The sequence below is a fragment of the Nesoenas mayeri genome (genome assembly GCF_963082525.1).
Source record: "Nesoenas mayeri genome assembly, chromosome: 5".
Lineage (NCBI taxonomy): Eukaryota > Metazoa > Chordata > Aves > Columbiformes > Columbidae > Nesoenas > Nesoenas mayeri.
Window position 1 is genome coordinate 38,510,863 of NC_137548.1, and position 24,236 is coordinate 38,535,098.

General features: G+C 37.9%; 1 protein-coding gene across 1 annotated transcript in view; it reads left to right on the forward strand.

Annotated features, from left to right (window-relative positions):
* Nucleotides 1-7,317: 7,317 nt before the first annotated feature.
* The window catches only part of SIPA1L1 (signal induced proliferation associated 1 like 1), a gene marked incomplete at both ends in the record, with an annotated part of 75,898 nt that continues 58,979 nt past the window's right edge, over nucleotides 7,318-24,236 (forward strand). The window contains 3 exons of the mRNA XM_080344531.1: nucleotides 7,318-8,815; nucleotides 18,092-18,222; nucleotides 18,862-19,050. Of these exons, the coding sequence (XP_080200657.1) occupies nucleotides 7,318-8,815; nucleotides 18,092-18,222; nucleotides 18,862-19,050 (1,818 nt within the window). The remainder of the gene's footprint in view (nucleotides 8,816-18,091; nucleotides 18,223-18,861; nucleotides 19,051-24,236) is intronic.

Here is a 24,236-nt window from a genome sequence, read left to right on the forward strand (position 1 = left end):
TTTGTGACCAGTCACCATGTGGGGAAGCAGTACTCTGAGGAGGTTTGGGAGCTGGATGACTTTCATGAAGATGGCAGAACAGCTTCTTGCAATTCTTTTGCCAAATCGTGAGTTTAGGGAGAAGTAACTGCAGTGATAGAGAAAAGGAATAAAATGGTGTTGGAAAAATATTTTAAACACTAGCAAAATGATCAGTTTATAGGTTTTAATAATCCTGTTATTAAATTAGTGACACAGTCTAACACCTGTCACAAGAAAAATTACCTTTGAGTTGCACTCCTGACCACGTAGAAGCAACTGGAAATTTAGAGGTAGCAGGTTAAACACCCTCTTTCTCCTCTTTCAAACTGAAGTCTCTCACTCATGCTGATACATGTGGAATGTCACGGGGCACATGGTGATGATCGCTGGCACTGGCACACGAGCGTGGCCGGCAGGACCGAGGCCGCGGTGCAGCACAGAGGCCACGGGCTGAGCAAACATCTCAGCATTGACACTAGCGTGATGGCAGAAACAAACCTGTGGCCGAGCTGGAGGAGCAGGGCGGTGAACGAGCCTTTGTGCTGTGGGAGCGTGAGCAAGGATGCAAACCTCAGGAAAGTGCAGCCATGGTACTTATTGTAATGTATGACAATTGCACTCAACTGTACCCATACCAACAAGTACCGGCCCGTTCTCTTTGGGGGCTGTTTCTTGGTCAGGTGTTTTGGTTTGTTTTTTTTTTTTCTTCTTCTGTGTTTGGTTTGGGTTTGTGAATATTCATAGGTCTCACAGTGTCAGGAATTAGTCATTGGGTTACTTGGGTGCTTTGCAGATAAGTAACTTTTACAGGAGTCCACACACCAGAGAGAACAGTCTGTTTCTGGAACCATTACTCAGGGATGCAATATATCAACAGCTAGAAACTAGAATAGAAACATAGAGGACAAACATCTCTTTAAAAAAAGTGAAGAGATGGGGCTGTAAGTAGAACTCTTTTGTAGTTGTTAAAAATTTATTTTCTTGAGAGATGGTATCTGGGAGCTAGGATGTTTTGCTCTCATGTTTTGGCACTGGTTTAGAGTTGCTTCCTAGAGAGCAAGTGCTGCTATCAAAAATAAACTACTGCTGTTAACAATTCAATTCCAGGAATAGAATACAGTATAGCATACAGTAAGACTTGTCAGTGTCTTTTTTTCAGATCCAGTAAGCTAGCTTCCAAGAAAGGGATTCTGCATTTACTTAACTAAACGAGTGACACTGGTGCCAAAATGGAACATAAGTGTTGAAGTAGGAATGACCATGTGTAGGGCCTTTTCTCTGTCTCCCTGTCTGTCTCAGTTAAAAGTAGTTTTAAAGGGTTTGCTTCAGCAATGGTTGCTTGTACACTTGAGTGCTGATTAATGGTTACAAAATTAATGTGAAAACACAGGACACAATTCTGGCTTGAGATATGCTAGTGTTTACATGGAGACTAATGAGTGGGAGATCACAATGGAGCAAAACGTGCTGAAGTGCCCAGGGGTAAGGTATTCTAGTCCTCTGGATTCCTTTATCTCAATTTGGTAGCATTTATTATGCTTCATTTACTGTCCTGTTATGTCATGAACATTTTACTGCTGACTGCAAGTGTGTGTGATTATTGAGTGTGACTCCATGGTTCTCTGCTCGGGGAGCCGGCAGGTTTGGTGCACTCTGAGCCCACCAAGGGTTTACGACCACGGTCATCAGCGCCCAAAACCTGAGCTAGCAAATTCTGCCAAGAGCCACAGCATACGGGCTCAACCTCAGCACTTCAGCAGAGAATGATGTTTGCAATGAAGCTCTTTTAAATCTCAGCAGATCAGTGCAGGTGATTGTTGTGTATGTGGCAACAGATGGTACTCTGTTTCCTCAGAGCAAAGGTTTTCTTCTGAGGGGAAGGGAGCAAGAAAACATTCAGAAAAAAAGGCAGAAATGCAGACTTGCTGACATATAGATCAGTGGCAAATTTTGTAGATCATAGAAATTGGGAAGGTGGGGGGAGAAGAAAGAAAAGTTATAAGGAATCTGGCTTTCATCCCAGAGAGAGCTGACGATTGTTACCTTCAGTTAACAGAAAACCAGCAATTCCTTGAAGTGTAACAAAAATAAAACTGATAAGCTACTAAAATGCCAAACACTGTTCTTCAAATAGCTGTTCAGTTGATAAAAACTTCCTCTGAAAGATGAACCTTTTGACTTTACTTCAATTATAATGACGAAAAAAATAGGCAGAGAATCCTGAGAAGAAAAGTATAAAGTTAATAATAGGTAACCACATAAAGTCTTTCTAAAGATTAAATTGAATTTTTCTCCTTTGAGGGATTCATTTGATGAAATTAGACATTATTTTGTTCATATAATAACTTAATTGTCTGATAAATGAATGTTCCCCTCCCTCAGGATTTGATCTGTTTTAATTCAGGTAAGAATTTGTGACACAAATAGATAAAAAGCTTCCATACCTGAAATATTTTTCGTTGTTCTCATTTGTTTTTGTGGTTTAAGAGGAGCTGCTAGTTTCCAGGTTTTACGGCAATACCAGTTCTTTTCCCAGTGAAAGTTAATGACAAGGGTCACTGTCATTACTGTGTTTGTTGCACTGAGTTTCTAAAGTTGGCTAAATTTTAGTGAATTCTGTGGAATAGAGGTGACTTCATTTAGATTTTTTAAAACTTACTTTCTGTAAAATGTTGTTAATGCTATGAATTGCACCTTACCCTACAGCTGTCAGTATTTTGAAATATCCCTGGTAATACGTTGTATTTACTGCTATCTGCTATATTTTACTGCTTTGACTGGGGGGTTGAGAGGGGGGTTATGGGGGATCCAGAGAGTGGAGACTTTTCTAGACTTTGACAACCGATTCTCTTCTTCCCAAATTTTTAATTTATGAATTGCCACTTTTTAATGAGTGCTGATGGTGAAATATGAAGTCTTTTTTTTCTGAAATATTATGAATCATAAATAATTTGGTGCTCCCAAATCAATCTCTGTCAACATCAGAGTATTAAGATAATTAGCATCTGTGATCCTACAATCTGAAGTCTCAGCATGTTCCCAGCAGATAACAGAGTAATTATTAAATCCCTTTAAGTAAGACTCGGTTGTAGGTAAAATCACTATTTTGTAAGGAAAAATAACATGATCCCCCGTAAATTAAATCTAGGAAGAGCTGTAATAGAAGGCCTCTGAATTGATGTCTCAGGCTTGATCTCCTTTTTTCCATTCACCTGAAAAAATAGTCAAATTATCTTATTTGGTGCTTTTTTTCTTTTAACTGTCATGAGCTGATTGTAATCCAAAGGCCCCTGGATGAAATCTTGACTGGTAGGTTTTGTTTTCCTGGTGGCTAACTTCAGTCATGAGGAATAAGAAATCAAGATCTCTTGACTTACCTGCCTTTTAAGAATGACATAGGACTGCAAAACTATTTTGGGATTCGTCTACAAGGATTGTAGAAAGTTTGATCAGAATAGTCCTTTGGCCTTCAAGCTGGAACCCCAGTTTTGGAGTAGGAAGGAAAGTAATGAAAGAGGTATAAATAGACGGGAAAGAATGAATATATGTTTGTAGCTCATTTTCAGTTGAAAATAGACACAAACTCCTTTGCTGCTGGTAAAAAGCAATGAATAAACTTTGTCCTGAGGATCTGAGACTCGTTTTGAACAGAATCTCGGGCTGGTTTACTAGTTAATATATGCAATCTGATAAGCAGATCATTGGTTTTCCAAGCTTGTTCTCTTAGCTGGTTTTTAATTGATATAATCAATACTAAATTTTTATGTACGTCTTTTTGTAGGTTTTGCATATGGTTTCAATTTACAGCTTTTTATATGTATCCATTCATCTGAGTATTTTGTTGACTTCCTCAATAAATTCAAATGAATTGGAAAAACATATGTTTTCTTGGTTATGCTGATTTGTCCTTACCATATTCAGTTCATATAGAAATTCATAGTTCTACCTTGAATTATATTTTTTTGTATATTGAAATAGCAATGAAATAAGAATGGCTACTCTTTGTAATTACTACTCTTGTCTTTAGAAGTAGGTACCATACTGCCTATGTTGCAGTTGTAACTAATTTTAATAGATTACTTATTTTGTGTTAAATTTTAACTTTCTGCATGTTTTCCAGTTTGTAACACAATCTGTTTATTGGTTACTGATGGTGATTTAAATCAAGTGTGATTCCCCATCTTTGATGCTGTCATGTTTTGCAAGCAATGGATATGAAAAAATGTTAGAGATTGCCATCATTGTTCCTTTTCCATTACATCTGATGACTAGTGTACCCTGGACCTGCTTCATGAGTTTTTAGTGTTTTCAAATGTAAAGTTTTCACTTGATTTTGATTGGAGCTAATTAAACCTTTAAAGATCAGGCTGTTAGGTCTCAAATTATACACTGGGACAGGAAGGTCTAGGGAAACAATCACAGGTAGTTACAGTCTCCAAAAACTGTGACTTCAGTGATTTAACTCATATAAAGATAGGGGCAGGCAAGACTGGAGTTCAGGTCTTCAGTGTAGGATATTAACTGCTACCTTAATCATTTATTGCCTGTTTTCCAGCTGCTACAGCAGATGAAGTAGGACAGCTGCAAAAACCAGCAGAGCATGGAGCAGCTGGTCCCCAGAGTGAGACATCCTTATTGCTGAGTCAGGAGCAGACACAGTATTTCCTCTGGAAAATGTGCTGGGTGGTCATGTAACTCATGAGTATAACAATAACATACATGCAACAGGTCAAGAATAAATTCCACATACCACTTTGTATTTATATATATATATATATATATATATGTCTCATTGATTAATTAGGATTGTTGTCCTTGGAATTTTTGAAGGAAAAAAATTGGGTGGGGTGGTGGGAAATGGTAGTGTTTGGATCCTTACGTGGTTAACAGCAAGCTTGGGAATTTTTAAAGCTACTGTGTGAACTTCTGCCTTTCAGTTAATGAGAATCTTACACTAGTAGGTTATCTATTTTTGTAAGGACTGGCACTTGATGGGGGGAGATGCGTACTTGGCTTTTAGAGATATGGATAGTGGAAGGGGAATCGCGAAGGACAGTAATCTTGGATTTCCTTGCAGGCTCTGAAGAGGAGTGTGTGGTGGTGGGCACTGGTACTTCAGCCTGGTTTGTGCCCCACCCTCAGCTTGGCTCCTCCTCCACTACCCCTTTTAGCCTGTCTTCCTCCTGCCCTAAATCCCTGTCAGTTTTGATTCTATTTTCCTTCCATTCTGCGTATAAAAGCAAACCTGTATAGCTCTTTAGAAGGGGCAATGCAGTGTTCTCTTTCTTAGAGCTTATAGCATAAAGTATGTTTGCTATGGTACCATCAAAAAGCACAGACAGAACATCAAGTTATGTGATGGCACATAGTGTTTGCGTTTTTCCTTCCTTGGTCTAATTGGTGCATGAGGTTATTTCACCAGCTTGATCCAGTTCTTAGACTTGGAGAGTGTTTGAAATTTATAAGTAGTTACAGCTGAATATTCAGTAGTTTTGCAGCAACTGCATGGATAGATTGCCTTTCTGAAGTTATTCTAATTATACAAGTGGAAAAAGCTGTTTCAGCAGTATCATTGTTGCAGAATTACAAGGAAGGTAACTGTGCTTATGTAAATGGTTGTGCAAATACAATAATACCCTACATCACTTGCACTGTTCTTGTTTTGTGTGATGCAGTCAGCATGCATTTTTAGTATTTCTTATATGTTCAGCTTTGTATAAATGGCAGCTATTTCAAAGAGGTGCTGTCTATGGCATGTGGAGTTAAAACATGCTGCCTTTCGAGGCAGAAAGAGCCCTGGCATGATATTTAATTGCTGTGGAGCAATGTACTCCATAGTTTTAAGCAGAGAGTGCAAAAAGTGCTGGTTTCCCTAGAAGTGTCAGGAAGCCTTGTCTCGTAGACAATACTGTATTGTCAGCATGGTGCTGGTTCAGCAGCATCTCTCTGCACACATTTGGCAAATATTTAAAGGCTGTATTTTGTGTAATTGGTTCAGCCTTTGAAAATCATTAACTTCTTTGTGTTAAAGGATGTAAGATTTTATCTTGACAATCTCATGCTTTTGTCTTCTACCAGCAAGGATGGATTATTTTTTTTAGCTCCTCAAAGGGTAGTATACTAAACACTTTGAAATCACTTTGGTACTGATGAAGTACAGGAAAGCATTTATTTTCCATGCCTTTGTAAAGATGGATTACACAGGAGCTGTGGCATACAGTAGTTTGTTAGCCATGGAAATGGATGGAACTTTTCATATGAAGTTATTTAAAAGTTTGTGTTTCCGTTTATCTTTAGTCTTTTCATATGTTGTGAAATCTGAGCGGAGGTAATATATGCTTTCTGGGTTTTCCAGCTAATCTGCAAATAAGGCTATGCAAAACAAAGAATAAATGTTATTGACAGCCGTTCTCTCTCTATTATCATTTTGTCATCTTTTTGTTAGCTTCCTTCCTTTTTTTTGTTAGCATATCATAGTTATTTACATTAATGGAAAAGCTGAATAGGCATTGTTAATACCTAATTGCAACTGAGGATGTATGACTTGAAAATGCTAAATTCTTTAAAGCATTTATAAACAAAATTTGAAGTCTTGATCTGTCGCCTCTATAGTTTCTACAGGAAATGTATGTTGTAGGTGTCCTTCAGCTAAGGAAATTAGCTCTCTACATGTGCTTTGTAAAACTGTCCACTAACCCAAATAAAAAATAACACTAATCACTTAATAAGAAAAAAAAAAAAGTATGTGGAATCCAACTGTAACAGTATGTTTTCAGAAGGCAAACCAACAATATCTACGAAACTCTTCACCACTATGTTACATAACATGGCATTTTTGAAATGATCAACAAGATTTAAAAGCATGTTTGTTAGAAATATTAATTCTGTGTAATAACTAATTTGATAGTTTCAGTTACAAAAAAATTATGTATGAAATGACTAATGCTTTTATTTCCTTTTTTCTCTGTTCCAGGCTTGAAAGAAGCATAAGCGATTGGATTACAACTCTGATGTTTTGGAGCACAAGTGATGTTGAAACAATTTGAATGTATCGGAGCATGGCTACTTCTTAAAATGCAAAAGTTAAAGGATATTATTGCTTATCAAAACCTACTGAATATCTGAATTTTCTAGACATCCTGCATTTAGCAGTGTCCTTAAATACCCATGATTAAGATGTCATGCAACCATTGTATATTTTGGAGACTATTCTCCAAAAGAGAACTGAGCATTTAAAAAGCAGAAATGACTGTGTTTCCTCTTGGAACTTACTGAGGTCAAACATACTGAAAGATCATGACCAGCTTGAAGCGGTCCCAGACCGAACGGGCTGTTGCCACTGGGGTGTCAGTCGGAGCAGATGGCACCTCAAAAGTCCACTCGGATGACTTTTATATGAGGCGCTTCAGGTCACAGAATGGCAGCTTAGGATCTGCAGTCATGGCACCAGTTGGACCTCCTCGCAATGAAAGTTCCCATCACGTTACCTCTACCCCTGGAGTCCCTAAGATGGGAGTCAGGGCAAGGATTGCTGACTGGCCCCCAAGGAAGGAGAACATCAAGGAAACAAGCAGATCTAGTCAAGATATTGATACATCAAGTTGCCTTGACAGCATGTCTTCTAAAAGCAGTCCTGGGAGTCAGGGAAGCTCTGTTAATCTGAATGCTAGTGATTCTGTCATGTTAAAAAGCATCCAGAGCACACTTAAAAACAAGACCAGACAATCTGAGAATCTAGACTCCAGGTTTCTCACACCTGATGGCTATCCCAGTTCCCCAAGGAAAGCTCTTCGCAGAATAAGGCAGCGCAGCAACAGTGACATTACCATAAGTGAGCTTGATGTGGATAGTTTTGATGAATGTATTTCACCCACTTTTAAATCTGGACCATCTCTGCACAGGGAGTATGGCAGCACATCTTCCATAGATAAGCAGGGAACTTCAGGGGAAAGTTTTTTTGACTTATTGAAGGGCTATAAAGATGAAAAGTCTGATCAGAGAAGCCCAGCCACATCTAAGCTCAGTGAACTCCTGATTGCCAGTGGAAGCAAGGGTTCAGGGTTCTCTCTGGATGTGATAGATGGACCTATTACTCAAAGGGAAAACCTGAGACTCTTCAAGGAAAGGGAGAAGCCACTCAAGAGACGCTCAAAATCAGAGACAGGAGATTCATCCATTTTTCGTAAGCTGCGCAATGCCAAAGGTGAAGGGGAGCTTGGGAAGTCTTCCGATCTTGAAGATAACAGGTCAGAAGATAGCGTCAAGCCTTGGACTTGTCCGAAGTGTTTTGCTCATTATGATGTACAGAGTATTTTATTTGATTTAAATGAAGCGGCAATCAACAGGCACAATGTTATTAAAAGAAGGAACACAACCACAGGCGCATCTGCTGCTGCCGTAGCATCACTTGTCTCTGGACCCTTGTCCCATTCTGCAAGTTTCAATTCCCCAATGGGTAGCACTGAAGACCTGAATTCAAAAGGAAGTCTCAATATGGACCAGGGGGATGATAAAAGCAATGAACTTGTGATGAGTTGTCCTTATTTTCGTAATGAGATTGGTGGAGAAGGGGAGAGGAAGATCAGCCTTTCCAAATCTAATTCAGGTTCCTTCAGTGGATGTGAAAGTGCCTCCTTTGAGTCAACTCTGAGTTCTCATTGCACGAATGCCGGCGTAGCAGTTCTAGAAGTCCCCAAGGAGAATCTGATTTTGCATCTAGACAGGGTGAAGAGATACATCGTTGAACACGTAGACCTTGGTGCATATTATTATCGAAAATTCTTCTATCAGAAAGGTAGGTAAATTTTATTTCTCTTTGTTTTATTAATGATTTTTTGTTTTACCAACATACAAAATTCAGCTTATGTGTAATGGTTTTTACAAGAATTACGTATTTTTTTAATCATCAGCGCTTAAACATGCCATATTTCACCCATCAGTACATGCTGTGTCTAACAGTTTTTCACAGTATTAGAGTAAAAAAATGTTGATGATTTTAGTACTGGTATACATAAGAGTTAGTAATGGCTACAAAGTGTAAATGTCTTGAAACACAGCTTTGGGAGTGAGCAGGGGTTGGCATTTGAAAGATAAAAAAGAAAGGAAAATCCTAAAATATGAGAACTTGTTTCCTTCTATGTCAAGACTTGATGTACCTAAGGATTTAATGGAATATGCAGCTTGGAAAATTGGCGTTTACACTGATCTTTGGACATTTAAGTATTGTAATCATCCATTTTTAAATGAGAGGGATATTTAAGTCAATAATATCATATAAAATAAAGATAAAAATCTGTCTTCCTTACTATTTTCAATGTAGTCACCATTTCAGAAAGAAAACTCTTAATTTGTCAGCTTCAGCAGAAAAAAACCTATCGTTCTATATACACGACTATATATACACACACACGTGTATGTTGCAATGACAACAATGTATCTGAAAAAACAGAATACAATTATCTTATCACCTGAGGACTCTAAATTTCCATTGGGGGTATGCAGGAAAAAAAAAAATCAGATCAAAGCTTTTTGACGTATAGGAGCAAGCAAAATCAAACATTACCAAGATACGCCCTCACCAAAATGATGCTGCATTGTGAGATGCAGATCTCGCTGTTTGTTCTTCCTGATTCTGAAAATGATCCAAAAGGATCAAAAAGCAGACCAGAGTCCTTTAAGAGAGTTCTGTCCACAGGATGGTGTGCCTTGCTGGCGTATCTCTTGCTGGATAAAATTGTTCTAACGACTGACCTGAAGACCACTTGTTCTACCAATGATCAAGGTTAGGTTTCATCTGTTTCGTGAAAGCAGCTCAAAAGAGCTTGTTTCCTGCAGATGAAAGCAACAGGGATGCGTGGTTAAAATCAGTGGAATGTCAGTTTAAAACAATTTCAGCTTGTAACTTGTGTGTTACAGCTAATAATCTTGTCTCCCATTTTTCCTTTGCTGTGAAATACGTCTGTCTATCATCTCTTTGTCCCTGCATTGTCCCTTGGTTGGGTGGCTCTTATCACCCTTGCCATAGTCTCCTCTTTCAGCAACCATCCTAGGTCTGAGTGGTGTCCTTTGCTGCATGGGTTTTGAGAATGCTGATCCACATCCCTTGGAGAGAAGGGAGTGAGGAAAAGTGTTGGTTTCCTGAGCACAGTAAGCCAGATGTGCAATGTAGGATGAGGTACCTTTGGAGGGAAAGCCTGAGATTAGAGACCTTTGGCTGTGATTACCTTCCTGTCTGCTTCCTTCTGGAACAATTTGATTCTGTATCACTCTGGTGAGTTTTGCAATCAGCAACTGAAGGTGCAGTTTCTTGTTACAGCTGACCTGATTTAATAGCATTAAAGCACTAAAAGGGAAAGACTTTTTTCTCCCCCTTCCTTGTACCAGTTTTCTTCTGAAAACTTAATAATCCAGTTCACCTTACTAACCAAGCAGAAATCTTGCCATCACAATAAATTTACTTTTTATTGCTTGGTTGTTTCTCTCCAGCATTCCTTGCAGTCAGAGAAGTGCCAAAGCTTAGTGCCAGGTAAGCAGTGAGAATGAACAGCAGAAGAGGGAGGAGGCGTGAGTGGGATTCCAGCCCTCAGGCAACACTTATTCATTTGGCTCATACTTATGGGAAACCACACCCTTCTGGTACTACAGTGCCAGTCACCATTATATCTTCATTTCTTTCCAGTCGTAATGAAGATGAAATAGATAAACTTAAAGTAACTTGATCCTAAAGATATTGGTCAGGGGTAACCAGATATGAAAGTGTCAGTATGTGTATGGAGTGAATTTGGAGGGAGAGAAGCAGCTCTGATTTTTTTTTTCTCCTTAAGCCCTAAAACTGGATTTTTAAATTCACTGTGCTCGTGAAGGAGCCAAGGCATTGTTCCTACCAGCGATTTCTGTCTGAAAAGAGATGTACTTAAGAAGCCTCATCAGATATGCCCAAAACCCACAGTTCTACAAGTACCAAATAGATTTTGTTGACCACCCCATGTATTGTCTTTCCCCAAGCAAACTTTAGGTTCATCTCAAAGAGACAGGATAGTGATAAAACTTAAAAGCAGCATAATAGGAAAAAAATCTCAAGGAAGTAGTTTGTAACTGAACGTTTTTATAATGTGAAGCAAGTAATGATGCAGAAACTTCCTTGTTTGAAGAGGAGATTGGATGTTATGGATGGAATAGACAGTGACAGAAGACAGTTCCAGTGGGATCAGCTAGTCAAGTCAGCAAGCTTTGAGTAGTTTTTTAGTCTTAAAAGTATGAAGCGAAGAATTCTGGTTCAGCAACAATAACTTTTTAAAGATTTCAAACCAGGAAACTTTCACAAAATTGGATAACTACTGAAGTAATCCTAGAGCTTGTAAAGAATAAAAAAGTGTTGACCCAGGGAATTGTAATCCTTTAGTTTGTTTTCATTCCAATTTGACATAACAAAGCAGATAATTTGGGACTAGGACTATATCAACAAAGAACTGCCAGTTAAAAATCATTGATTATGTCAGTCAGCATGATCTATGAAAAGTAGGTCTTGTCACAAAGAACCCTCACACTGTTAATCTTTTGTGTCTTAGAAAAAAAAAAAAGGAAAGCCATTGCATTGATATAGTCCATTTTAGTTTCTCCAAGGTAATTTGGTGATATGCTGACTTGACTGAAATCTTTAATTATATGGAAGTAAGAGCTCATTCTTTGCAGATATTGTTAACTTGAATAATAGATGCATCTCAAATTTTAGCAGTGTACAGGGGAGGTATCAGTGATCTGGGGTATTACAAACAGTGCAAATTAATTAAAATATCTTTATCTAGTTAGTGTAAAAAAATTTGCGTGACACTTAACGGATGAGTCTTGGATGAGTTCGTGAATGCAAATGGATGAGCCTTTGTAAAGGAAATACTAAGGTGAAATCAACATGTTATTTGACCCTTTACAGAACAGCAGTAAAATTATTGATAAATAATATTCTGGCTTGGTGTCCAGACTTCTAAATGTGAAAATAATGGTGGAGACAGTTTAGCAGAGGTTAGAGAAATGATACGGATATTGGGAAAAGAACTTTATAATGGTAGATCCCAAGTTTGGATTCAGCTCCTTTACTTTACATTTGAGCTGATTATGCAGAGTCTCTTTGTACTCAGTGGAGAGAAATGAACCTTGCAGTGCAATAGGAACTGCAGTCTTACATCCCTCAGTTCACTGTGGAAGACTTATGCACAGCTGTCTCACATGATGATATTATACTGTAAGGAGACTAATGCTGCTCTTATATAGGAAAATATATATTTGCAAGGAGACTATTTAAATGTGTATTTCAAAAGGTATATTTGGTAGGGGGACTTGTAATTAGAAGTCTAAGTCTAGACATCTATAAGCACTGAGATACGTGGTAATGCTAGTGCTAAAGTGAGAGGGGGTGCATCCAGCACAAGAACAAATTTGTGAGAGTTGAACAAAAAGGATAACTATTCATGGAAAAATCTGTTAAACAAAGTTGTTCATTGTTTCAGTTTTACATGGCAGTTGTGTTTCTTTGTATGGCTTTTTCCCTCCTCCTAAATTCAGTGCCTGAAAAGACAATTTCTGACCTGTTTGAGTTAAGATAACAGGGTCTCTTCTGGCATCTCTGTTTCTTAATGTGATAGTATCCCTTCTTTTAAGATGCCTCTTTATTGAAGGGGTTTGCAGTTGGCATAGATGTAGTGGGTAGCTGGGCAGAGCGAGGCTGGCTGCAGTTCAGTATTGCTGTGGTTCCTCATGTGTGCCATAAAGTGTATGTGCTTTTGGCTCTTGCTGCTTGCTTGTATCAAAGGGCAGTCTTGTAATCTGGCTGAACTACACTACTATGTCATTATAACAATAAAAATGGTTCAAAGTATGCTGGTGCAGGGCAAAATTTTTAACGTCTGTAACTACTGAAATAAAATACTTATCTAAACATGATGCTTCTAGGAAGGAAGGAGGAAGGAAAACAAGTTGGACTTGTTTGTTTTTTTCTTTTCTACACAGTGGCACCAAATGTAAGGGCAGAGGGAGGGAAGATTTCAACAACCTACCTGTCCGTTGGTTTTGAGTTACTTTCTGGACATTTTCCTTGTGTAGCATTCTAACATTTTTCATTTCTCCTGTGGCTGTGGTTAGTATAAAGACTAATCTTCTAAGAAAGTAAATGTTAAGACAGATGATGAAATTCAGTTTTGGTAAAAATTTTTTTGCTAGAAAGAAGTTGTTCAGGCCTTACTGCAGTGTAAGAAAATATGTCCTTTTTGTGAGAAAGTGAGATTCTTACTTAAATACGTAAGTTTCTGTCCCCCACAATTTATTTTGTACTATGACCGCAATGCTCCCGCTTTTTTAAAAGAAAAAAAGGGACGGAGCCAGGGAAGGAGCAGAGAGAGAAGTGAGAGAAGTAAACCCTTGAAATCATTGCTTCTGGACATAAAATTACAGTTCCCAGAGAAGAGTCATCTTAGGTCAACCCAAAACTTTTAGTCCTATCATCTGGCAAGGGCCAGCGGCAGGTACTGAAGGAAGAGCAAGAATAGGGCAAAGACACAGTGATGCTTCCTGGTGTACTTTCCCAGCCTCTGGAGATGTGTAGATAATGGACCTCTTAACCTGGCAATAGTATCATTTGTATTTAGTAGTCTTTGGACTTGTCTTCCAGGCATTAACCCAGTTGTCTGCTACCCTGAGTAACCTGGCAGCTCTCAGTGCTTCTGCAGCAGCAGGGAGTTCTGCAGTGGGCCTACATTGGTCATATAGAGCCAGCTTTTAGTGGCTGTGTCTGCTGGAGCCAGAATCAAAGCCAAGACCATCAGATTACACAGTCTGACTGCTAGGTGAAATAGAATTGGTGTTCTCACCTTTCCTTGCTACATGTTATTTTATAAACCTCAACCATATTATCCCCCTCAATCATATTCTATTGCCCTTCTCTCAGCATTTTTCAGTTGGCATCAGGGCACAGTATTCAAGACACAAGCGAATTTCAGCCTTATGTTGTATCATCATGTTTTCTGTTTTCACCTTAAAAATTCTGAATGTCTGGCTATAACTTATCTTAGAGACATGAATTTCTTTCCCATACATGACTAAAAGTTTTGCGTATGTATTCTGGATGAAGTCTTATAAATGTTTGTATATTTAGGTAACAGGTTAATTATTAGCAATAAAGTATTTTTCAAGGACAGACATTTAGCCGAACTATAGCTTGATATGAGAGACTTATTTATTATTGGTAATAAAACCATTGGAACAGAAATATTAGTTTCCATCAGCTTTTCCAAGTGCTACTCAGAAAAGCGAGCACATCGCTCTGGAGGAGCAGCCTGTGCTCTCTACCCCCCAAGTTGTGTCTGGGAACTGCAGTTCTCATGGGAAGAACCAAGAGCATCCCGTTAGCTTCTGTCATCATCAGGCAGTGATGACTAACATCGTTACCATTTAGGACAAATTGGAGTTACTGTCTCAGAATGAAAGAGCTGACTGAGAAGTAAATAGGATTTCTGAGCTGGTTTTATGGCAAATGAGCTGCTTTCCTTTAGCTGTTGGCAGTCAGTAAAAAAACCCTGATGGTTTATATCACTGCATATTCTGTCCCTAAATATTTGTCCCAAATATTTTTAAAAGTGTGTATAATCTGTTTTAATGACCAGGTACAAGCAATTAATTGTTTCTCTTTGGTATGGATTTATAAATTAACTTTTGGCTGTTGCTAGTTATGTCTTTAGATTAAAAAAAAATTTCAACAGGAGTTTAAGTGAAATAATGTCAAGCTTGAGAAGTGTTGCTTTCAGTGAGGTTCTGTGTGGGGTGGAGGAAAAAGCTGTCTTTCATGCTATTCGTGTTTGGCATAAAATTCTTGAATTATAGTTGTCAAGTAGCCCTTGTTTTTACAACATAACTCCTAATTAACTACTTTAGGTCAGATATTAAGCTTGAATTTTGCTACTCCTTTTCCTGCTACAGGAGACAGAAAATGGTTGGATGCAAGGTAGTTCAGGACACAGTGGAAAATCAGGCGGAGATGCAAGAAACTCTGTACCACAGGGAAAAGTAGTCAGATACAAGGATATGTACTGTAGCTTGCTGATTGAATACAGAGGCAGGGAGTGGAGGAGGAGAGAGAGAATGAAGATGAAAGAGTGAAGGATGCGGTAGTAAATGTGAACAGAGGAGAGGACAATGTGAATAGAAGAGAGGACTGAGGAGAGCAAGAAGCTGCCCGGCATAGAGTGCAGGGAAAGAGGACAAAAGATGTTTCCTGTTAGCAGAGAAGTGTAAAATTCCGCACTCCTTTGTGTGCATTTTTTCAAATAAATAGCTAGATAAAAAGCTTAATCAGATGATACAAAATTGTATATGTATTTTCTCGCAGCTTGAAGCATTCCTCTTGCCAGCCTTCCTAAGTATGTTTTCAATATATCAAATAATTTCTCCTGAGAAAACTCTCAATTTGAATTGCAGGCTAGACTGGTTACAAGGTACACAAATTTTATCATCTGTGCAGCTGCCAGTACAGAAAACTAACATAATTTTGGACCATCCTAGTATATATTAATGTATCTTTTTTTTCTGTAAAATTTTCTATTTTATAAGCAAAGGTACATCAATGTTTTTAAGTCACTAAGCTGTTTAGGGTGGAGATGGCCAAGCCATCTCAGGTTTTGGAAGCTGCATAATATCCTGATAGAAAAGTGATCTCGTTTTCTCTGTTGAATGTTGTTCTTCTACTACCGTGTTTCCCCAAAAACAAGACCTGCCTTGAAAATAAGCCCTAGAATGACTTTTCAGGATTCTTGAAGATGCTTGAAATATAAGACCTACTCCAAAAATAAGCCCTAGTTACAGTTCATGAAAAAGTCAATTTAAATAGTGTCCAGGCAGCTATACATGTAAAAAGTAAGCATCTTTTGCAGCAAAAGTTGTATAAGACCCTGTCTTATTTTCAGGGAAACAGGGTATGGCCATCTCTGCCATAAACTGTTTGAGATAGAAACATGCTGAAAAAAAGCAAGTTACTTAGTGGGTGAAGAAGGAGAACTAGGGTTGGCAATAAGATGTCTGGGTCTTTTAAACAGAACATCTCTGTGGCATTTGCAGGGCTGATATCAGTGGAACAATATAAAGATTTAATTAGGCTTCTGTGGATGGTCTAATTTATTCGTCATTTCCTGACTCATGACTAATTCAGTCATCCCAAACTTATGCCAATATTTACAAGATATTCCACAAGATATTAAAAGAATTTTGAATCTTAATTACCTCTGTGCAGAATATTGGCTTTTGATGACTTGCGGAGGAACTTGGTGGAAAGCAGGCTTTATAATGCTGTGAGCATGGGTTTTTTATGCCTTGCAAGATCTGAAATGTTAAATAGAAAACATTGAGGAAAGAGTAATAAAATACCAGATACTGGTTGACTGAGTAGAGCCCCCAAAGGTTTAAAGAGGTGGACAGCTGTGTGAAGAAGAAGGTGTCATTCCAGGGCACAAGTAAGCTCACAAGGAGAGGGCACCTACATGAAAAGAATTTAGTCTGTTGATGGAAAGTATAGCAAGAACGGTAAATATATTTTTTAAAAGAAATAGAATAAAAAATTAGACACGCAAATTTTTATGGTCACAAGTGGTTATTTATTGGAAAAATGACTGCCATTCACTTCAGATGGAGTGTATTTCCATATCTATTTTTATTATCTTTAAAGATTGAGTTCTTGGTAATGATAATATAGTGTTTTACACTCTATAGCAGTATAGCTCATATTAAACTGCTCTAGAAGTTCATGTTGTTTTGATGTTCTGGGTTTTTAAGAATAACAAGTAATCTGTATATAGTAGTTTGGGCCAGTATGGTTACGTTTTCTTTCAGGGCAGTTACATCTTTTTTTCATTCCACTGAAGTTCATGTTTCTTCTTTGAGTTGTTGAATTTTCACATAGCTCTAACTTTCTATTTTTGTGCATGCATAAATTCATATCTGCAGACATGCATCATATGAAAAGTGATGACATAGGACTTATTTTTCTTGTACAATGCTTGACTTCTATTTTTTGACAGTTTTCTTAAACTTTCAGGTATTTATTTAAATTCAGTTATTGTCTCTTGAGATACGTGCAACTTTGTTTATATGTTGCTGCACCTCTGTTGTCAGTCAGGATAGTTCTTAACATCCAGATGGCTCAGTAGCCTTAAACACCAACATCTTTAAATTGCTGAGCTTTAATTTTTTTAAATGCACTTGTATAACATTCTTTTATGTAAAGCTTGGCTTTACTTGTGTACAGCTAAACAAATATAAAATATTTTCAAATAATCTCCTGTTCAGCTAGTGAGTAATTTCTCCAGCCCTGTATTCTCCTCTCTGCCACCTTCCTTACTAGGCTAGTTTTAGACTCCACTCTTAGCAATTTAAATTTACCCTTCAGGTTGTTTGACACTTCACTGTTAAATATTTATGCTAGACACTTTGTTTCTTGTGCTTAATTCAGTTTTTCCGTGATATTATGGATTTTTGGTTGTTGTTTGTTTATGTTTTTTACTATGCACAAGTCTGCCTTCTTTTTCAGCTTCATCAGTTTTTCCTCTTTTACAATTGAGTAACTTGTTTGATTTTTGTTTGTTTGTTTTTTTTTTCTCTACAAAAATAAGTTACATCCTTTGCTAAGTACAATTGTTTGCCCTCTCGTTTTGACAGACTGGTGAGTTTCCTACTTTAGTGCATTTGGTTTCCTTGTTTTTATTTTTAAGGGGGAATAATTGATTGTACTTATCTAGCTCAACATGAATGAAACGGGTTTTGATATAAGAGCCAATGTAAGAGGTAAATCCTGTTTTAGGCCTGTTTAAGCAGAGGTACAAAGTTGAATTTCAGCGTTCTTGTATAAAAGAAGCTCGTTAGAGAACTGAAGCAGAAGAATAAAATCCTAGTACCACTGAAGACATGCTCTTACTGACTCTAGTGGAGCTGGCAATTTATTTGCAGTATAGCAACTAAATATGAAAATATAGATGAAGTGTAGGAAGGAAAACAGACTTTTATTTGTATGTTCTATTTTTTTTTTTTTGTATGCAAGAACACTGGAACTATTTTGGGGCGGATGAGAACCTGGGTCCAGTAGCTGTGAGTATAAGAAGAGAGAAGCCAGAGGAAATCAAAGAAAATGGACCTCAGTACAACTACCGGATCATATTCAGAACCAGTGAGGTAAGCGCTTCAGGAATGATGGTAAAATAAACTAGAAGTGAGCAGGCAAAACGAGGTGGTATGTATGGCTTTATGTGCTTTGCAGCATTGATAATAGCTTTCTGTCGCCTCTACATGTGTATAATCCAGGAATCTCCTGACAAAGTTACGCCGCATGTTTGTATTACACAGAGCACAAGTGTATCAGTGAGTGAGTTATTCCATAAAATCCAATACAGAGGAAACTGTGAAGGTTGTTTTGGTTAAAGCCTGAGAAATTTACAGGAGTTCCATTAGGTAGAAGCAAGCAAAGAGGAGGAAAATGGCTTTACTCCACTTCTAAATGTGGCAGTGGGTAGACCTGAGAAGCATGCTTTTGTACTTTGAAGTGCTCCGCTAGAAATACTACTACGAATCTTTTCCAAGTATTAGTTTCCTGTAAAACTTAATCTGTTGAATCATTTGAAATACACTGGCTGCTGTTAGCTATTAGTGAGTGACATTTTGCAAATCAGTGTTTCATGCAACATAAGTTACTTAATGTCCTTAGTCTCTATTGAGAATTGGAAAAATAGTACGTTTTGCTCCACTGCTATTGCTAATCAACCATTTCTCAGTGGAAACTTCAGTACATGAGCTCTTTCTGGTTTGTGTGTTTAGCTTATGACATTAAGAGGCTCTGTGCTGGAAGATGCTATCCCTTCAACTGCAAAGCACTGCACAGCCCGGGGACTTCCCCTGAAAGAAGTCCTGGAGTATGTGGTTCCTGAGCTGAATATCCATTGCCTAAGGCTGGCCTTCAACACTCCAAAAGTCACAGAACAGCTAATGAAACTGGATGAACAAGGGGTAAGTGCAGAGTTATAGAACGAGACAATGGCTTAAACTGTCAAATTACTACCATGAACTGCCAAGTTACCTTTTAGCTTTAAGTTATTAGATTCAGTCTAATAAAATGCTTCATTTAAACTAAAGCTTGTCATCTGTATGGAGAGTTATGTTGCATGTCTTTCCTCCAAATCAACCAAAATATTTGATATGCTTGAAATCAAGTTCATTGCTGTAAGAAGTCTAAAGTTTTAGATTAATGTTATGGCAGTTGTCTGTTTTAATTTACTTGGAAAGACTGTTTTTTCAAAGACTGTGGGGAGGAGGGAGTTCTGTTTCGGTTTTCTTACTCCTATTATAATGACAGGAGAAGTCTCCTGTGTTACTAGATATTTGGTTGTAATATATTGGCACAACCATTTTCAGGATGCTACCTCTTTTTTCTTTTCTTTTTTGTTCTTCCTCTGAAACAAAGCACATGGCAAAATAATCTACGCCTTTTCTTCATACAAGTGGGTTTCAATTAAGTGATAGTCCCCTAGTTTCTTAAAGATGGACCTGACGCTCATTAGCTATATAGCTTAGGCAAAATGAAAGTCTATGAGTAAAATTAATTTTATTATTTAAAACTTCAGTAGTGACCTTTAACAGCTCCGCGTACTGAGACTGTCTCCTTCTTCTGGTCCTTTTTGCTTCTCACGGCCAGCCTTTCCTGCACGGAATTAACGTTATTATTTCTTCTTGCTGTTGATGTGACATTGGTGTCATAAAACTGAAGATCGAATCATTATCTGCCCGACAAGGGAGAGAATATAACTCTTTCAAACAGGTTTATAAGTGACTGTGGTTGGTGGCTTTGGTTCAGTATGCTTGCTTATCTTTTCTCTCTTTACTAGTTGCTGATACTTTATTTGCTTTGCAGCTACTATTGAGCACTGAAAGTATCTGTTCATGAGCACCTAAGATCCTCTTCCTTAGAGTGCAAGTCAGAGCTCATTGCTGTAGATACAAAGTTGAGTATCTTTGTACTACATGGATCACTTCAGGCTTTACGTGCATTGAGGTTCATCTGCCATTCTTCTCCCCAGTTATGTAATACCATAAGGTCCTTTCATAGATCCCATAGCTAATATTCAATACTGTAGAATAATAACTCAGTAATGTTAGTAAACTTAGTTACCTTACTATTGATCACCTCTATCAAGTTGCTAAAGTGTGTGTTGAATACTGTATGTCCAAGTTCAGATCCCTGCCTTATTCTACTGATCTTTTTCTTCAGCTTTTTTTTTGTCTTTTAGCTAGTTAGATGTATCAGTGAGTTCCTTTTTCTGTACCCTGGCTATTCAGGGTTTTTAAGACCTTTTGAAGAACAAGCTTTGTTAAATGTCTTTTGGAAATTCAAGTATACTCTGTAGCAGCCTATCTCCTGCATCTGTTTGTTGGCTTTGGCAGAGATCAGCACTGCAATGAGCCAGCAAACACATAAGCTTGAGGGGAAATGGTTTTACTGTATAGCCCATGGGTGTCAAACTCATTGACTGTAGGAATAGTTACATTTATACAGTCCTAAAATTACATTTGGCTGTTTGAAGGCAACTGTGAGGCTGATGTGGCTGCCAGTGAAAATGAGTTTGACACCCCTGGTATAGATGTAATTTTTAGGTTCTTATGCTGCACAGTATATTTGCTTTCACAGGATGAGATCCATAGAAGGTCTGAGTGTTTTCCTTGCATGATTAGACCAGTAATTTCAAATATTCACATACTCAGTGTTTGATTTATTATCTGACCCTTAGCCTAATCTGCCCTTCATTAAGAATCAAATTTGTCAGGCACTTGAAGACTCAAGGGTATCTTTCAATCTCTTTCCAAAGTTTTCTGTTTCAGCAGTGGAGAAAATGGACTTTAACTCATCATGACTCAGGAGCCTTTGGATTCAAGGATCAGTACCTTCCAGATATGCCCATCAAGAACCTGAAATCTCAGTAGTGTTGATGGGAAAATTTTCACCAAAAATCTAGCAGAAAGTTTACTTTACAAATTAAATTCCAAAATTATTTCTAGTAATTACCTAATTTGAAAAGTAATTTAGCGTAATTTGCTCCAGAATTTGATTATGTCTAAAATTGTGTGAAATTTAATTATCCTTATTTCATATCCTATATGTCATTAAGCTCCCAAAATATGGTGTATAGTATGGTTTTCTGCTACTGCTTAAACTTTTGAAGATCATTAAGGACAAGTGATAGTTAAAATTGTATTATCTACATCAAAGTATATTCTAGTTTTGTAGTAATGAAACAGTTTGACACTTCTAACAGAAAAAGATAAGCACACTCTGTACTAATTAGAAGCTGCACTTTTTATCAATTCCAGGCTAACAGAAAAGTTTGGGTAACAGCTGCTGTACTAATTAGGTACACAGAATGTTTATCACTTCTTGCAGAGTGTGGAACTGTTTCATTACAGCATGAACAGGTGCCTCTTTGATATAGCAAATAAAATGTTTTGTAAATTCAAGAGTTTAGACTATGAGGTGACCTTAGCCTGACTTAGCCATTAAATTCCACTCAGTAACCCCTTCACTGAGCCAGATTTGCATGCACCTGCTTTAATTAAGATAGTTTTTTTTTTTTTTAGATTTAAGTGAGTTTTTAAACCAGTTGGCTATTTTCATATTGAAGAATTTGCAGTTCTTTATTTGAATTTATCTGCTTTTGGCTTCCAGACTTCTGATATCTTTCTCAGCTACAACTTAAGAGTCATTTTGGTGTGAGATTTTTTTCCAGCAAAGGTTTTTGTACACAGTGATTAAATCATCTGTTGGTCTTGTTTATGATAAACTAAACAGATTGCACTTTTCAAGTCTTTCACTGCAACATATTTTCTCTGAATTTCATATCACTTTTATGCTTTAGCTCTGTCTCTTCTACTCGTTCAATATGTGGATGTGGCATCCGGTGTCAGAATGGGAATATTCTTCTTGCCCCTATTTTGTAGTGCCGTTGCATGTTCCTCACTTCAGATTGCTAGAGTCATGGTAACATCTGCTGTTGTGTATATGTGACCAACATTGCTTGTTACCTAGTTGTTCTTTTGTTGCCTTTATTAAAATGCATACATTTGAATGGTTCTGTGTTAGAAATAAATCCAGTCGTTCCATAGGACTGTGCTACCTTCCTGGCTAATTACCATCTACTAATCTTTGCCTTGAATGCCAAGTTCATGGTAACTAACTTGAGGTTTGCTTCCAAATATGATTTAAAAATTTGAATATCAGGGCAATTACTGACTTATTCCAGTAGAAGTTTATGGCAATTTCTCATTCACAGAAATACTGTGAAATGTCATTTGGTTTTAAATATAATTCCATATTTATAAGATAAACTTGCTGACTGGTTAAATGCAAGATATGCTTTCTGCTGTCTTTCACTGGGTACTAGACAAATACTTGAAGTGCATTTTTCCCATGTATATAAATATGTAAATACTATTAGATTATTAAAATGAAGCTGCTACTTTATGAGCTTTACCACAGCAGAATTCATCTTTCAACTTTTCTTTTTAGCTTTTGCTTGGAGGTAATACACTTCTAAGGACTCTAGAATTATTAGAAGGAGATGTAGTAATGGGGGCTGCATGCCCCGTGACAGATCTGCTTTGTTTGATTCAGAAATACCAGCTCGTGTTGTCCTTATGAAACTTTTTTTTTTTTTTCTTTGAAGTTCAGGAAATCTAAGAACACAGCTAGAAGGTATATCCTGCTCTTTGCAGAGTCTTTGTTTAGTTTCTTAGGCTGACATTTTCAAAGCAATACAGGACAGTCATTTGGTTGCTCATGGATGCTGCAGATCCTAGTTCTGTTTATGCCATTGCCATTCTGCCACTTCCTTCACCCAAAAATGAAGCTTAAATATTCTGGGTGTGTTTGGTGAGAATGGATTTCTTTGTCCTAACTTGTTTAAGTAAAATTGCTAGAAACTATGGTAATTAGCAGTGCAGTAAGGCATTGTGGCCCCATGAAACCTTTCCATCCATCATATTTCCCTGGGAGTGGACAGAGAGGATATTGGAGCAGCTAATGTTGCCTCAACCGTCCAAGCCAGGACCTGCTGCTGCTGATGGGGAGAGATGACAGCTGTTCTGGCAGGAGTGGCTCTTGCCACCCTTCTTTTGTCCCCTCCTATCTCCTCTCTGCCCAATGTCAGCAGTGGCTGGCCCAGGTTCTCTGTGACAGCACACAGCCCTGTCGGTGAAGGCGCCGAGTTTGGCAGCTCCAAGGCAAGCAGCTTGCAGTGAGTGGGATCATGTAGTTCACTAGCTAAGCTGAGGTCATGGAAGTGTACCTGCAAACCTCACCTAGCTCCTGTGATTCCTGAAAATAATTTAAACCTTAAACAGTCATCACACAGAATCTGCTACAAAAAATATTGAAAAGTGTGTGCCGCTGGTCTGTATCTGGGTTGTTCTGAGCATTGAATACACTAGTTGTTTTTTTTTAAGTGAACGGAGACTTGAAATAAATAATCATAATAATAAATTGTAATATCAATTTGCATGTGCTCTGTATTTGTTTTACAAATAAATGCCTTTTCTTCAAGTCTAAATACTTTGTTGCCCAAAATATGCAGTATCCATTCTTGAGAGTTAGTATTTTTAGTTGAGTCTCTAGTTCTGAAAGAACATATTTCCTTTATAGTTACACAGAAAGCATTTTAAATCGTTAACCATGAGAGAAAAGGAAATAGAAATGTTACTTCAAGGCACTTTTTTTTTTTTTTTTTCCTGCTTCAATTTTGGAAGTTGGCCTCTGAATATTTCTTTCCTAAGAAATAGATTGAGATGAGGACAGGCTGAAAGAGTTGTGGTTGTTTAGCCTGGAGAAGAGGACACTCCAGGGAGACCATATAGTGGCTTTCTAGTGCCTGAAGGGAACATACAGGAAAGATGGGGAGGATGTAGTGACAGGATAGGGGATAACAGCTTTAAACTGAAAGAGGGTAGATTTAGATTAGACATAGGAAAGAAATTATTCACCATGAGGGTGGTGATGCACTGGAACAGGTTGCCCAGAGAAGCTGTGGATGCCTCATCCCTGGAAGCGTTCAAGGCCAGGTTGGAGGGAGCTTTGAGTGACCTGGTCTAGGGGAAGGTGTCCCTGTCCATGGTGGGGGAGGTGGACTAGATGATTTATAAGGTCTTTTCCA